This window comes from Lathyrus oleraceus, chromosome 4, assembly GCF_024323335.1.
Source record: "Lathyrus oleraceus cultivar Zhongwan6 chromosome 4, CAAS_Psat_ZW6_1.0, whole genome shotgun sequence".
In the NCBI taxonomy this organism is placed as follows: domain Eukaryota; kingdom Viridiplantae; phylum Streptophyta; class Magnoliopsida; order Fabales; family Fabaceae; genus Lathyrus; species Lathyrus oleraceus.
Window position 1 is genome coordinate 225,737,351 of NC_066582.1, and position 15,329 is coordinate 225,752,679.

A 15,329-nucleotide genomic window follows, 5' to 3' on the forward strand; every position below is an offset into this window, starting at 1 on the left:
AAGAGATATAGGACCAAGGCTAAGAGAGTGACAACGTTAGGTATCTTTTAAGGCAGGAAAAACTGAAAATTGAAGTAGTACATTCATAAAGGGAAAGAGATCAAGCTTACAATAGAGTTCTAAATGAGAGTATTCATTGAGAAGTTATAAAGTGATACACTTCTTTTCTATTTTCTAGGACAACTTGTCATCAAACAATTTTTTGTAAATATATAAATGTCCAAGTTAAATTTTACTATAATATCGTTTCATGTGATGAGTAATTAATTTGAAATTCAATTAATTTTCTCATACTTAATTAATTTATAAAATTTGTGATCATATATTTTAGTTCTTTAACTTAATTTAATTTAATGTTCCGTTTTAAGTCCTTAATTGAAAAATATTACAATTTAGTCCCTTAATTTCATTTTTGTTATTCTATTTGACTCATTCGGTCAATTTCTGGCAAAAAAAAAATGTTAAGTTCTGATGACGTGGTATTTGAGGTGTAATCGTTCGATTTGGATCGATTTTTGATAAAAAAACATCCGAACCATAAATACCTCCATCGATTTAGTTTGGTTTGATTTTTAGTGTTTTTCAAAATTGAAACCGAACCAAACGAATCGGATTGATTGATCGGTTTACAACACTTTTTTTTCTCCAAATATTATATTCATATGTTTATTTTCCGCTCATTTTTTTCGATGTATTTTTTGCTATTATTTTTTCAAACCAAAATAAATTCTTCATCACATATTAAAGTTGACATTTGGAAGTGACTCTTACAACCAAAATATTTTGACCATCACATTCAAAAGTTGGCACTTGATAATGATTAATACAATCAAAATAAGTTCACCATCGTATCAGATCTAAAATACAACCAAGTTCATTAGTTCACCATCAAAAATTGACAATTGACAATGATTGGTCAAGTACTCGACCACACGTACTAAAAACTGACTCAGAGAAAACAATAGACACTGGTATAACTAATATATCTCTAGCCATGCGAGAAAGAACATAATATTTCATAGATTTTCCTTTTCATCAACCCAAAATATCAAATGAAGGATCCTTGCAATCTTCATTTTCAGCCCCAACATACCTCTCTAACTCACTCTTTTTTACATCAACCTGCTTTTGCTTCATTTTCAAACTAAAAACATCATCCCAATCAATATCATCGTCATCTTCAGCAACACATTGACTTGTGTTAGCTTGTATAGAATAGCTTGAGGATGCACTACTAGACACAATAGGAACTGGATACTCAAATAATTTTTGGACACGTCTTTCAATGTTTTTAGCATATATTTTTCCTTTGCCCTACCATACATCTTATTAAAATAAAACTCTATGTAATCATATTTATAACGAGGATCTAAGACAACAACCACAACTATCCCAATACTATTAAACTTCAGTTGCATATTTGTAGTCATCAATCTTAATATATCATCCTCACTATTTTACCATTTATGTAATGACTTCGCAATTTCGCACAAATTTTTGAAAAAAGTATTAATAGTATCATATAATGAACCCGAAAATGAAAGAGCTGCATCATAAAAGACCTTAAAAAATTTCACAAAAGCACGAGTACGTTCCTAATCAATATTCATAGGAACATCCGCTCTTTCACCAACAATAAACAAACTAAATGAACTCTCTTGATATCAAAGTCGGTTAAATGCCTTTTCATATTTGACAACAACTTATAAAATCAAATATGTGGAGTTCTACCTTGCTGTCACATCAAGTGCTATCATTGTCTTACTATTTTACGTTACACTCATGTGCATCCTGTCTAAAAGAAACTAATCTAGCTGGAGATGACTTAACAAACTTACAAGTTGCCCTTACCTTGAAACTAATCTAGCTGGAGATGACTTAACAAACTTACAAGTTGTCCTTACCTTGCTAATTGATTCATCAATTGCTTTCAACCCATCACTAACAATCAAGTTTAAAATGCGTGTCATGCACCTCATATGCATGTACTCCTTTTAACAAAGTATGCCCATTCTAATCACTCATTCCTCTAATTAGATATGTGAGTGCAACATTATTAGCACTTGCATTATCAACAGTTACACAACAAACTCTTTTAATTCCCCATTCTTTCAAGCATGCCTCTAAGTTCTTATCATTTTTTCCCATTGTGATATAAAATCTCATTAAAACACAATATTTTCTTATTCATCAACTTCCAACCTTTATCAATGTAATGATCAGTTACACAAATATAATTCAAATTTTATACCGATGTCCAACAATCAGTGATAAGAGAAATTATTTATTTATTTGCAGACAATATGCTCATCAACTTTTCTTTCTTATCATTATAGAAAAGCATGGAATCTTTAGCAATAGTGACACAAGTAGGAACTTTAAATCTAGGACAAACCAGACTAACAAAATACCTAAATCCTTCATTTTCAACATATTTAAAAGCAAGCTCGTCCATAATTATCATCTTTGCAAGGGCTAATCGTCCCAATTCTTGACTAAATTCGACAAGTTTAAAACTAGCAGTGCTATTAGGGTCATCTTCATTATTTTTCCCAAGAAAAATCATTTTTTGTCTCTTATCAGTTTTCCTATTTGAATTTTTAGGACATTTCAAAAGATGTTTGTTTAAGTTAGTAGTTCTATTATTAGAAATATTGCATGCATAAACTTTGGTACAAAATATAAATGTATCCTTATCATTGTCCCTTGTGAAGTATAACCAAGAATTAAAAGGGGTCTACTAGATTTTCTCTTAGTATTGTGTATCTTCTGAAATTGTACCTTCAGTTGTTCCTATTTGTGTTGGTGTTCGAGCTTGAGGTTCTTGTTGTTCTTCTTGTGTTGAAATAATGACATTTGTAGGAGAAGCAATCAATTAACTTATTGCATAAGAATCAAGTTGTGTGTTGCTTTCTGTGACACTTTCACTTGCTATTTACCTATGTAATCGCAACAACAAAAACAATTCAAATTTTATGTACCATTATATTTGTAAATTGTTTTTAGGTTGTGTTGTGGTTTATTGACCTATAGCTACACAATATAAAAGCATTATAGTAAAAGGCTTAGTTTAAATATTGTTGTTACAGTATCGAACAATAAAAGGCTCAATTATCTTTATTGAATTGAATGAGTTTAATATCATGAAAAGTAGTACTTACAGACCCACATTGAATATATAATATGTTTTATTAATCCTTACATTATTTAACAATGACATATCATTCTAGTACACTACAGTATTGAACAATGAAGTGATTTTATATATATATATATATATATATATATATATATATATATATATATATATATATATATATATATATATATATATATATATATATATATATATATATATGAATAATTTCATGAAAAACGTTAAAAAATTTATATACTACTCAAGGTAATATTATTATTATTCATACGAAAACAAACAAAGAATCTTGAAATAAGAGAAGGTAATAGAACGACGGCTGCAGCTAGCTAGAAAAATAGTGTGTGACTTAGGATTTAGTTGTCACTATTTCTTGACGCACCCTATATGTATCTACCGCAACACATAAATTTTCAAAAATGACTCATATTTTCGGAGATGCATCTTCAAACGTACCTCTTACGTATTCAATAAATGACATTTTGAGAGGTATCCTATAAATTGAGTTATTTTTATTCCGGAGATGCATATCCGTAACATTTTAAAAAATATCTTATTTATTTATCAGTTTAGTAGAAATTCTAGAGACGCATCTCCAGAATTATGGACGGGATTTTGAAATTTTCTGTCACCTTTGCATGTCAGATATTTTTGGAGATGCATCTCCGGAATTATCTGATAAAAAAAGCAGCTGCATGATCACACAACCATTGTTGTCATAGTTGATTTTCAACCAAACCCTTCACCAAAAAACCCTCTATATTCTTAATCCATTTTTTCACTCTAAATCTCTATTCTTTTGGTTCATCACATCATAGGGAGCAAAAGAAGATAGAATCAGGTAAAGATCTTTTATTTCCTTCTGCATTGCTCACATTAATCAAGTTTTTTTGCTGAAAAAAAGAGTGTCGTGTCCAAAAATGTATTTCCGGAACATGTATGAACTTGTCCAGAGATGCATCTCTGGAACTAGTTTGTGTTCAGTTTTCGGTTCTGTTTTCAACAATGTCACTTACATGTTGTTATGTTGTAATTATTTTCATTAGATATGGTGCACCCGATGTTTTCCTAAAATAAGTTATTTCTCTGGATGTCCAAGGTGTTGTCGTGAAGATGTTAGATATTGACAACCAATTTAAAAACAAGCAAGAGGTTGAATCTCGTGATCAAATGCTTCAATGAATTCTTATGGATGCCTCTGAACTTGTATTTGGTGTGGTTATAGGAAGACCCGATAATGGTTCGGATAGAAGATACGCTTTTATGATAATGACGTGCGAAAGAAACGAGAAATATAGAACTCCTCTCCGGAATTTTTAAAGAGCGACACTGGATCTAGAAAATGTGAGTGTCCATTCAAGGTACGAGGTTACATGTTGGCAAACAAAAACTGGATATTTAATGTGATATGTTATTTGCATAACCATGATTTGTGTGAAAAATTAGCTGGTTACCCTAGTGTGTATCGGCTCATGCCAGAAGAGAAGGAATGTGTTACTGACATGACCTTGAATCTGGTTCAACCGAAAAATATACTTGCAACATTGAAACGGAAACGACACGAAAATATATCAAATATCAAGAAAGTGTATAATATTCGGTACTTAACTAACAAAGCGCTTATGGGGGATAGAACTGAGATGCAACAATTCTTGAAACTGTTGGATGATAACAGTTACGTGTCTAGGTACCGAATGTGCGAGGATGAAGTTATTGTTAGAGATATATTTTGGACTCATCCTGATTCCATAAAGTTTTTCAACATGTTTCCTTCATATTTCCCGATTCACCAACTCCAAAATCTCAAAAAAGTATTGTCAAAGGAGCTCGGATTAGAAAACCACCTCCGCTCCCGCCTCCACCAAAGATTCCATTCATCGACGAGATGCCGATTTTTATGCACAAATATATCGAGCGGATCGTCAATGTTGAGGGGGATGATAATTTTGGTTATGGATCCGTTTCGGTTTTACTCGGTAAAGGAGAAGATAATCATACACTTGTCTTTCATCAACTTATCAAAGAGTTGAAGACGCATAAAGAATCATACACACGGTTGTACAGAAATAAAGCAAACTTCAACAACGTTTATGAGTCACTTGTTCCTTGCCTTAGCAGACCGACTCCAGATACAAAATGAATGTGCTTCCCTGAAATGGGTCACCTAATAGCATGTGCATATAATCGAGTGTGTGTTGATCTGACACAATATAGTTTTTCGAAAACCTTTTTTTCACTGCGTACCACCCCACCTCAAAATCCAAATGATCTTATTATGTATATTGGGTGACTCTAAAACTTAAGTTATTTTGTTAAAGTTTACTTAAAACCGGGATGCTCTATATCACTTGCATCACCGAAGTGGACGACTTATTCAACAACAAAAGTCGAAACTTGGCCAGATCATTTTATAAAAAGGATGCAAGAGTTCGAGAAATTGAGCAACATTGAAAGATGATCAAATACACAAAAGTCCAAGGGGGTACCACACATAGATTTAGCCGGCGACTATGTTTCAATTCTTTTTAATTTCTTGTGTAGTCAAACAAATAAGTGTATGTAATTGTGTCTCAATATAAATAAAGTGTAATATATTCAACAGTTGTTCATATTGTGTCTTAATGCATTTTTAATATTCCCCATAACAACAATTGTTCTTTTGTTAAAAAAACCAGGTTCTGTTTCGAAGGTTCTATCTTGAAACTGGTTCAGGAGAAGTTCCGAGATGCATCTCTAAAACAAGATAATAGGGTGCGGTCCTGGAGATATATCTCCGGAATCAGCATGACAGTCATTGAATGGTCCATATTGATCTATGACTTCTATAAGTTAAGATGCTCTTATTTTATATTTCATACAAATTGAAAATGTATCAAATGTCACAACTAAACTTAACTGGTATATAACAATGTCTTGTTCTCCAACTCTACACCCGAGTGCATGTTCAAGCTCAACGACTTCACCTCCCTCTAAAATATCAAAGACGAAATCCATTATCTCCTACCTTTACAGAGACAATTGTGAAGCTCGAGTACCGTTCACCGTTGATTGACAACAGAGGGAAAATTGAGTTCAACAAATTTGAGCTCAAGACGCAAACGGATGTAAGGTCTATGTGAACTACGTTTTTCCATTTTGAAAAAAAAGTTTCGCTCGAGTTTGAAACGACGATTTCAAGATCGGCAAAAAGATATTTTGAAGATGTTGAAGCGTCCACCTGATAATTGAAGTGTGATGTTGCATTTTATGTTGAAATCATCTATGTAATCCTAATTTTATTTTATGAACCTTAATTTCAATTTGGAAAAATTCCTTGTTTTTGGATCTAGTACTGATGTGTCTGACTTACGGGAATGTAACTACGAGAAATTTTCAGAGATGTATCTGCAGAATAAAATAAACCAAACAATAAGGCGTCATTCTGAATGGTCTTACTTGAGTGTGTGTTGGGATACGTCCGGAGATGCATCTCCGAAAATAAGGGGCATTTGTGAGAATGGTTAAAATCACAAAAAAAAAAATTAATGTTGAGTTAAAATTGGACAAGTTAAACCCTTACATATTTTATTACAATATGATTAATTAAAACACTAAAGTGAGACAACAAGCCTACTTGTCATGTCATGTGATGCCATCTTCATGAGTTTAGATCAAAATGACAAGTCTTGACTCATTTCTTTCAATTGATTCATTATTTTCATTAGTTTAACCATAAATTGTATTAGGACTCTATTCATTATCCTCCTAATACACGCTTTTGTCATAAAACTTCATTTAGGTCTTGATGCTCTATGTTATTATTCTGATCACTCAAATGCTAAAGAAAGTTGAGTATGTGGAAAAAAAATTCACCAAAATCTAATTATGCATCAAATAATTGGGCTCATATGATATATGGGTTTAAAATTAAGGGATGTCAGTATCATATTGAAATAAAATATGTTTGCCTATATCATATTGAAAAAAAGAAGATGTTTTTGCATCTAATGTACATAAGAGATGTCGTGACTAATGACATAATTATAAATGATTAACGAGATTAGGCATGACAATAGAGTGAGGCGGAGGCGGATTTAAGCATTAGCAGCCCCGCCTCGACCTTTCTATACCAACCCCGTCTTTACCTATAAATTTAGTCGAGGGTAACAATTTACTCCCCGTTCGTGCCGCTAACAAGGAACGAGTTTCCCTGCCCCTGGCCTGCTTGCATAAATTGTCCTTTTTAAACAAAATATTTAATTTTTTATAATAATAAAAATCAATAATTATAATATTTAACCATTTTTATTTAGTTTGCTTTTCTAAAAATAAAATAATAATAGGAGAAGGATTCAATAGACATTATGTTGAGAGCAACCTATAAAAAAATGTCTAAATTTTGATGAGACATATTAAATTATGGTAGAAATACATAATCACATGTTGTATCACTTTCAAGTCATGGACTAGTTCAAAATATACCACCAAATGATCTTCATGCATCGATAAAGCCATGTCCATTTAGAGGATGAGTGTTAAATTTGATTGGTTAAATTTTTTCACATTTTTTTAAAGACCATAAATATATCTTAGTTATTGTTAATTATTTTACTAAATGGATAAAAAGGCATTCCTTTCAAAGATGTTACACAAGATGATGTAATTAATTTTATATTGAATTATATTGTTTGTAGATTTGACATTCATCAAACAATCTCTATAAATAAGGGGTTTATGTTTATAGAAAAGAAAATTGTTGAGTATGTCAAATCTAGAAAATATCAAAATGTTAGCTTCTACTCCTCATTATGACCGAGCAAATGGTCTACAAAAATAATTTGAGAGGAGAAACAGAAACATCACCAAACAAATTGGTATATAGTCATAAAATGCAATGTTGCGTGTTGAGGTTAATTTAGAATCTATGTGCATTCGGAGAGAAAATGATTTGCCAATAGAGTTATTGGAAGATATTATTTGATAAATTCAATGAATGGCATGATGATATATTAATTGTTGTGGAGAATATTATTCAGCAAAATGAGTGTATGGTAAGAACTTAATGACAATTATGTGAAATTCAAATCTTTCAAAGTTTGAGATTTTAAATGAAAAATCATATTCACTATAGATAAATCTTGTCGACAATTCGATAAAGATAGATAAAGTGAGAATGGTCATTTAAATATTTAAATATTTTTAGGTAATGCTTATGCAGTGGTATATGTCAACTTTGATTTAATATTAAGAGATATCAATGAGAAATATTGGAAACATACAAATCTACTATGTGCAAAATGATAATAAAATATAAGAATAATGTAAAACAAAAACTTCTTCATTTAATATATTTCGACAATGTTACAATATGTTACGATATCACATAGAGAAGTAAATCTATATTCTAAAAGATTACTTTGTCAAAAGACAAAAATAAAAATTGAATTTCCTCATTTGAACTATGACCTCTTTTAATGAATAAATCTTATTTTTGATGTATATTTATTAAGTAAACATGAGAGAGATGTGTGAGAAATAAATAAATCTTATTTTCAACCTAATCGACTCCTTTGTAGTGAAAACTGATAAAAAGAAGAAAAATGTGTTGAATATGACAAGTTACAAAACATTTGTTGAGACTTCCCCTGTGTAAAAAAAAAAAAAAGATTCAAGTTCCATCTTGTCAATATTAGCTATTTTAGGCTTGTACATATTTAGCCTATCTGTGTTTGACACGTAGCTAGTTAGTTACATTCTTCTATCTATCAGTTATTTCTGTTATTACCCTTTGTGTATATATAGCATAGAGTGTAACCACTTTACTAATAATAACAATAATCACATCTTTAATCTTTACTTTCTTCCTCTTCTTCTTGTATTACTACAACTTTTCCATGGAGTTTGTGGCCTATTCACGCATTATCAACATGGTATCAGAGCTTGCATAGCTCTGGTAGCCATTGTTTCTCCTTCTTCTTCTTGCTTCCGCATACTCTGGTTTTTCCCTTTCTCTTTTCTGTCCTTGATTCTTGTTCATCAATGGCTTACCAGAATTATATCGATTACTCCACAAATTCCATAAACCCTTTCTACTTACATCCCAATGAAAATCCAGCAATTGTTCTTGTTTCTCCATTGCTTGATGATAAAAACTATCACACATGGTCTCGATCAATGCACATTGCATTGATCTCCAAGAACAAGGAGAAATTCATTGATGGAACACTCACCAAACCTCCAGTTGCAGATCCGCTCTATGCACCGTGGATTCGTTGCAATACCATGGTCCTTTCATGGCTGCATCGTTCAATCTCTGAATCGATAGCTAAGTCCGTTCTTTGGATCGATAGTGCTGGGGGTGTTTGGCGTAACTTGCAGACTCGCTTCTCACACAGCGATATTTTTCGCATCTCAGATATACAAGAGGATTTGTATAAGCTTCGTCAAGGTACTCTCGACGTTTCAAATTACTATACTCAATTGAAGGTTCTATGGGATGAACTTGACAATTACCGTCCGATTCTTGGATGTTCTTGCGCAATACCGTGTTCGTGTGGTGCTATTGCTTCGATGAAGACATATAGAGCACAAGATTATGTTATCCGTTTTCTCAAGGGATTGAATGAAAAGTTCACTCATTCCAAATCACAGATTATGATGATGAACCCGTTACCGGATATTGATAAAGCTTTCTCCTTGGTAATTCAACAAGAACGTGAATTAAATCACTCTGTTCCTGATACTACACCAGCCACTAGCAATTCTGAGGAAGTTGCTTCTTTTCACATTAATTCTAGCACTGCACCTAACAAGACAGGTAACTCTAAGTGGAAGAATCAAGGCAATTCTGGTGCTCGAGGCAACGATCGCATATACACTCACTGTGGAAGAACAAATCACACAACTGAAACTTGTTTTATCAAACATGGTTTTCCACTAGGTTTCAAAGGGAAAGCTAAGCCTCAAAGTAATGGTAGTTCTTCGCAGAACAATGCTATCCTCAACACTGCTGCAGAAGTACCACAACAAGTTCCAGTTACATCCCCTTTTGGGTTCACTCAAGAACAGTACAACAACATCATAGAATTGATCCAACAGTCAAAATCCAACCCAAAAGCCAACTCTATATCAACATCCCCATTTGCCATGACATCTCTTTCCTCCAATCCCAATGGTAAGAATCCCAATCTTTGGATCCTTGACACTGGTGCAACAAATCATATTTCTTTTGACAAACATATCTTTTTGCATTCAAAACCTATAATACCTATTCATGTTAATCTACCAGATGGCTCACATCTCATTGCATCCATGTCTGGCTCTGTTGCTATTTCAGCCAATTTAACATTGCATAATGTCCTCTATATTCCTAGTTTCCATGTTAATTTGATTTCCATAGCTAGACTTGTTAATGGACATGATTGTTCCGTGCATTTCAATGCTAACTCCTGTACCATAATGCAGAATCATTCCAAGGAAATGATTGGTACAGCTAATTTGGAAAGAGGACTCTATATTTTGTCATCCACTCCTCAGTCTTCAATTCACAATTCTATTTCTAAAGACAATTGTAATCTTTGGCATTTAAGATTAGGACACCTTTCTGATTTAGGCTTGAAAAATATGTCAAAAGTTTATCCTTTTATACCATGTAAAAATACTCATAATCCTTGTGATTCATGCCATTTTGGTAAACAAAGAAAATTGCCTTTTCCTATTGTTCGAGGTCGATTTTGGCGAACAACCTCTGGTTTTCCAATACTTGTCGAATTGGGTTACTTGCAGGATCAACCACACAAATCCTAGGACATGTGCAAATCTAAATAACTTTACAAATCTCTAGAACGACTTTTGTATCTTTCATTTGGCTCGCTAAGTCTTTCATGTCGAAAGATATTGATTACAAACGTTTAAATAAAAGTAAACTTAAACAAGATTAAGATAAATGGCAAAATATAACTGGCGAAACATAAAGTGTCGAAAAAAAAATGCAAAAAGATAAATGACTGGTGAATGTAAAGGAAATTTGGTAAAGAACTTTGAATTTTATAAAATAAAACTTTGAAATAAATGGTGTTTGTTTACACGTACATGTTCCACATATGACTCTTTTCTCTCACACGGGTACTTTGAGTATTTCACAGGAATTTTGTACAAGTTTTCACACACACTTTTTCTGATAACAACTATCCTATTTATATACAAACAAAATAACTGTTACTAACGAACAAATCCTAAAACTGTGACACTTGGCTTTCTTCCTTTCGCCAGATGCTTCCACGCGTCTTCTGCCAAACGTCACAACTCTTTTGAATTTGAAATTACACTTTACGTCAAAATGACGTCTCTCTCCAGACTCTGTCGAATTGTCGAAATAACATCATGCCTGACAAAGACGTCTTTCCTTCTGCAAATATCTTGTCGAAATGTCGAACCATTATTTTTTCGAAGTGTCGAACAACACTTTATCAATTAAACTGTTAATTCCATGGCGTCATTTGTCGAAAGAACCATTCTACATACTAATCTCATGGCGTCAAAAACGCACGTATACAAATTGCCCCCCAGCAAAGATGTTTCGACTATTTTGGAGAAATAGTCATTTGTTGTCAACCAGTGTTTTGATGCCATGTCATTTAATTTCATTATTCCCAAGTTTTTGTAATCTCAATTTCCAATACAGATTCATCATTACACTTTCTCCAAGACGTCACGTCTAGCCCACGTTCAGACTCTACCTCCACCATTTCCTAACATCATGGCCTCTTTTCCACTTCCACCTCTTCAATATCACCATAAAAATCGGCCACGTGTCCACGATCATCATTAACATTTCAAAGCATTTTTATCATCTTCCTTCTATAAATACCCATAAACCATTTTCTCTGAACTCTTTCAACGCTTCTGAACTTTTTCTTCATACCCATTTCTTAAACTTTCAACTTTCCCGAGAAAAATTCCTTTATTCTTCTCAACAATGGCTCCTCATAAACCTTCCAGCAACAAACATTCCAAGAAGAATCAGAATTCAGCTCCTTCTCCTGGGCATGATTTGAAAGGACCAATGACTATTGAAAACCAGCAATATGTTCCTGAACCTCCAAATGAGAGAGAAAAAGAATGTATCTACAAATCTCAGGTATTGATTCTTGTTCTTGTTTCTGGAAACTGTCATGCTATGTTAGGTCCACTTCCGAATCCAGAGATTAAACCAGATCGTTTAAAAGAATTTTTTCCAACTTATTTCCATACTAAACCCATAGGTGCTGGAGTGAAACCCCAACCTAAAGAGAAAATGATAGAACAACAAGACCCATCGAGTTCGACTGATGACGGAGAGTTGAACTTAACTTATTTGAATTATACCAGGATATTTAGAACTTGTCCAAGGTAGAAAGACCCTTCTGACTACTTATCTTGGCTAAATAAAGTTGAAAAGATTAAAGGGAATTTCTGGAAAGAAGTAGGTATTTTCGACCTTATTCAGTTGTCGAGAGCAGGACCCAATATTTGTCCCAATATGCTCTTGGCTTCCCTCTACTTCTGGGACAGTACCTACAACACCTTTCACCTTCCTTGTGGGATGGTTACGCCCACTCTTTTCGATGCAGCAGCCATCGTTGGCCTTCATCCCAATGGGATAGATTTCAACCTTACTAACCTGAACGAAGATACCATCGCTTTCGACACCAGTCTTGCCCCATACTCTTTATTTACGTCTTACTATCATGACAAGAGTACTACGAAAGTTTCGGATGTCGAACACATAGCCTTTTTGACTCTGTGGCTATCCAAATATGTGTTCTGCTCTCGTTCCCTCCAAGTTGCCAAGAGATTCATCACCATAGCCAATCAGCTTCACGCAGGCATCAAACTATGTTTGAGCGAAATGATCTTGGCGAACCTTTACGAATCTCTGAGTGAGAGCGTATATCTTTTGAAAATCATCAAAACCCAAGGTAAAATCAATTTATCAGGGCCTTTCTGGCTTTTACAATTATGGCTCAATGCCACATTTGAAGCTTCTCTTCCTGTAGAGCCAGAGGTGGATGAAGAAGAAGTGAAAGGCAGGACTGTCAAATGGCCAAGGTTGGTGCAACTGACGCCAACTGATGAAGGGATTAGCCTTCGATAGGCCTTCAAAAATTATGTCATGATGTTTGCCAAACGATATCAGTTTACTTCGACCATGGCACCTTTTGCTGATAGAAAAATTGGACCTAAATGGTTTACCCAACAACTGCCCTTGGAAATGCAGAAGGATGAAAATATATTTCTGAATGTTTGGGAATCATTTTTAACCCCTAGGCTCCTTTTCTCTTATCGTAACGCCACTAAAACCCAGATAGCTTTGATAGTCTATCAACCCAATCTTGTTGCTAGGCAGTTTGGCTTGATCCAAATAAAGCCTCAACCCGTATTCCCCAAGAAAGGGTCCATCATTTTCTACAACTCCCTTCATACTGAAGATGAGAGCAGAGAACTGTCGAAGAAACTGACTGATGACTTTCTTGACATTCGACCAGTGATCTTTCGACCATCTTTTCTATGTACTCCTGAGTTTGATGAATGGTGGAAAGATTATTATTCCAACAGATTTTTTGACGTAGGAGCTTTCACTACGCATTTAACAAATGCTTTTGCTTTTGTGCAGGATCGGACCAAAAAAGGTATTCAAAGACACATTAGAGAAATACAAAAATTTCAAAAATATTTCGAAACTGTGTATAGACCTGATGATCTTAGTCGAACCATACACGAAGCAGTAGCAGAATTAAAACGTAAATTGACGGAGAAGTTTGAAAAATTGTCATTGCCTTCAAATGTTCGACCAGAGGCGCGCTATGACCTGGCTTTTAGTTGTCATCCACCCAAATTTCCTCCTTTGCCAACTGCTGAATTTGGCGTGGCATTTAGCCCTCCATTTCCAGATTGGTTCGTTTGTGGGGACTTTATGAAAATTCTTCGTCAACAGTACAAAAAACCTGCTGAGCGTGTGGTTCTGACTAAGTATCATCTGGGCGAATACCAAGGACACCTTCATATTGGAATAGAACACGTTCGCGTGGAAGATCCCATTCTTGAAGGTGTTCACAGAAAACATGATTTTTCCTTTGTTATTCTAACTGTATTATCATGTATCTCTTATATTCGTTTCTGAATCTTCTTTCTTTCCTTAGCCGTGAGGATTCCTGCCAAGAAAACTTCTGTCGAAGCGTCGCCCAGTGCTGCTAAGAAACCTTCGACAAAGGTACAAAACTCACTCTTTTCATTTATTCTTTTTCCTTTTAAGAAACTAACTGACTTTGGTCTGCATGACTAGGTAAGTCGAAAACCCCCATCAGTCCAAAAGAGAAAGAGTGAAGAGGAGAAAGAAGAGGATAATGTTCCTAATGAAGAATCTGGTGACGAATCTCCAGAGCTAATCCCCCCTCCTCCTCAGAAGAAGAAAATCACGAAGGTCTCTTCCCAAAGATCCATTGTTAAATCAACTAGGAAGGATTCTGCAAGTACTCCCACTGCTAACCCTCAGTCGAAGGATACGGAGAGTGGGAAATCTAGCTTTAACACTGAGATTCCTGAGGTAAATCTTTATTTTGACCGTATATATTCACCTTCTTTGCATCTCTTTCTTCTAACTTAGAATTATTTTGCAGAAACAAGTGGCTGTCGAAAGAACACCTGAGAAAATTCTGGAAGAAACAGTCCAAGAAGAAAATATCCCCACATGTGATCATGACAGACAAACTGTAGCAGAATTCGACGCTACAATGGGTGAAGCTTCTAAAGACGAATCTCCTCCTCATCCAGGATTAGATGTTGCAACTCAGGGTGACGATACTGACATGGAAGCTGGGGTCGAAGATGACCATGAAGACGAAACTGCCAAAGATGGGGGTGACCAGTCGAAACAAACAGAGGCTGAACAAACTTTAGAGCGAAACATTCCACCTGCTCCTGACCAGACCCAAGGAAGTGGCAAATCAACTGGTTCGACTAGTTTCTCTCGCGAGGAGCTTGAAAGTCTCAAAGTGCAGAAACCCTTAGAGTATCTGAAGGTTATGCTTAGTGCTCGTTTTAACTTCCAAGATTCTTCGCATAGCAGTTCGACTACTTCTGGGGCCACTTCTGAAGCACCATCACTTGGCAACATCTTGACCAAGATTAAAACGAAAATCCTTGATGTTGATTTGTT

The 15,329-nt window shown here is 34.5% G+C and overlaps 1 protein-coding gene across 1 annotated transcript; it reads right to left on the reverse strand.

Moving 5' to 3' along the window:
• Positions 1 to 1,035: 1,035 nt before the first annotated feature.
• Positions 1,036 to 2,566, reverse strand: LOC127136790 (uncharacterized). Its single transcript, XM_051063310.1, has 2 exons — positions 2,396 to 2,566; positions 1,036 to 1,314 (listed from the first exon to the last, which is right to left on the reverse strand). The coding sequence occupies exons 1-2, from the start codon at positions 2,564 to 2,566 to the stop codon at positions 1,036 to 1,038; spliced, it is 450 nt and encodes a 149-aa protein (XP_050919267.1).
• Between the last annotated feature and the right edge of the window lie 12,763 nt (positions 2,567 to 15,329).

Excerpts from the sequence above, each read along its gene's own strand:
- LOC127136790 (XM_051063310.1), bottom strand. The coding sequence starts at position 2,566 with ATGATTTTTCTTGGGAAAAATAATGAAGATGACCCTAATAGCACTGCT. Across the intron at positions 1,315-2,395 it reads TTAGGTATTTTGTTAGTCTG|GGCAAAGGAAAAATATATGC; the intron begins GTTTGTCCTAGA and ends GATGTATGGTAG.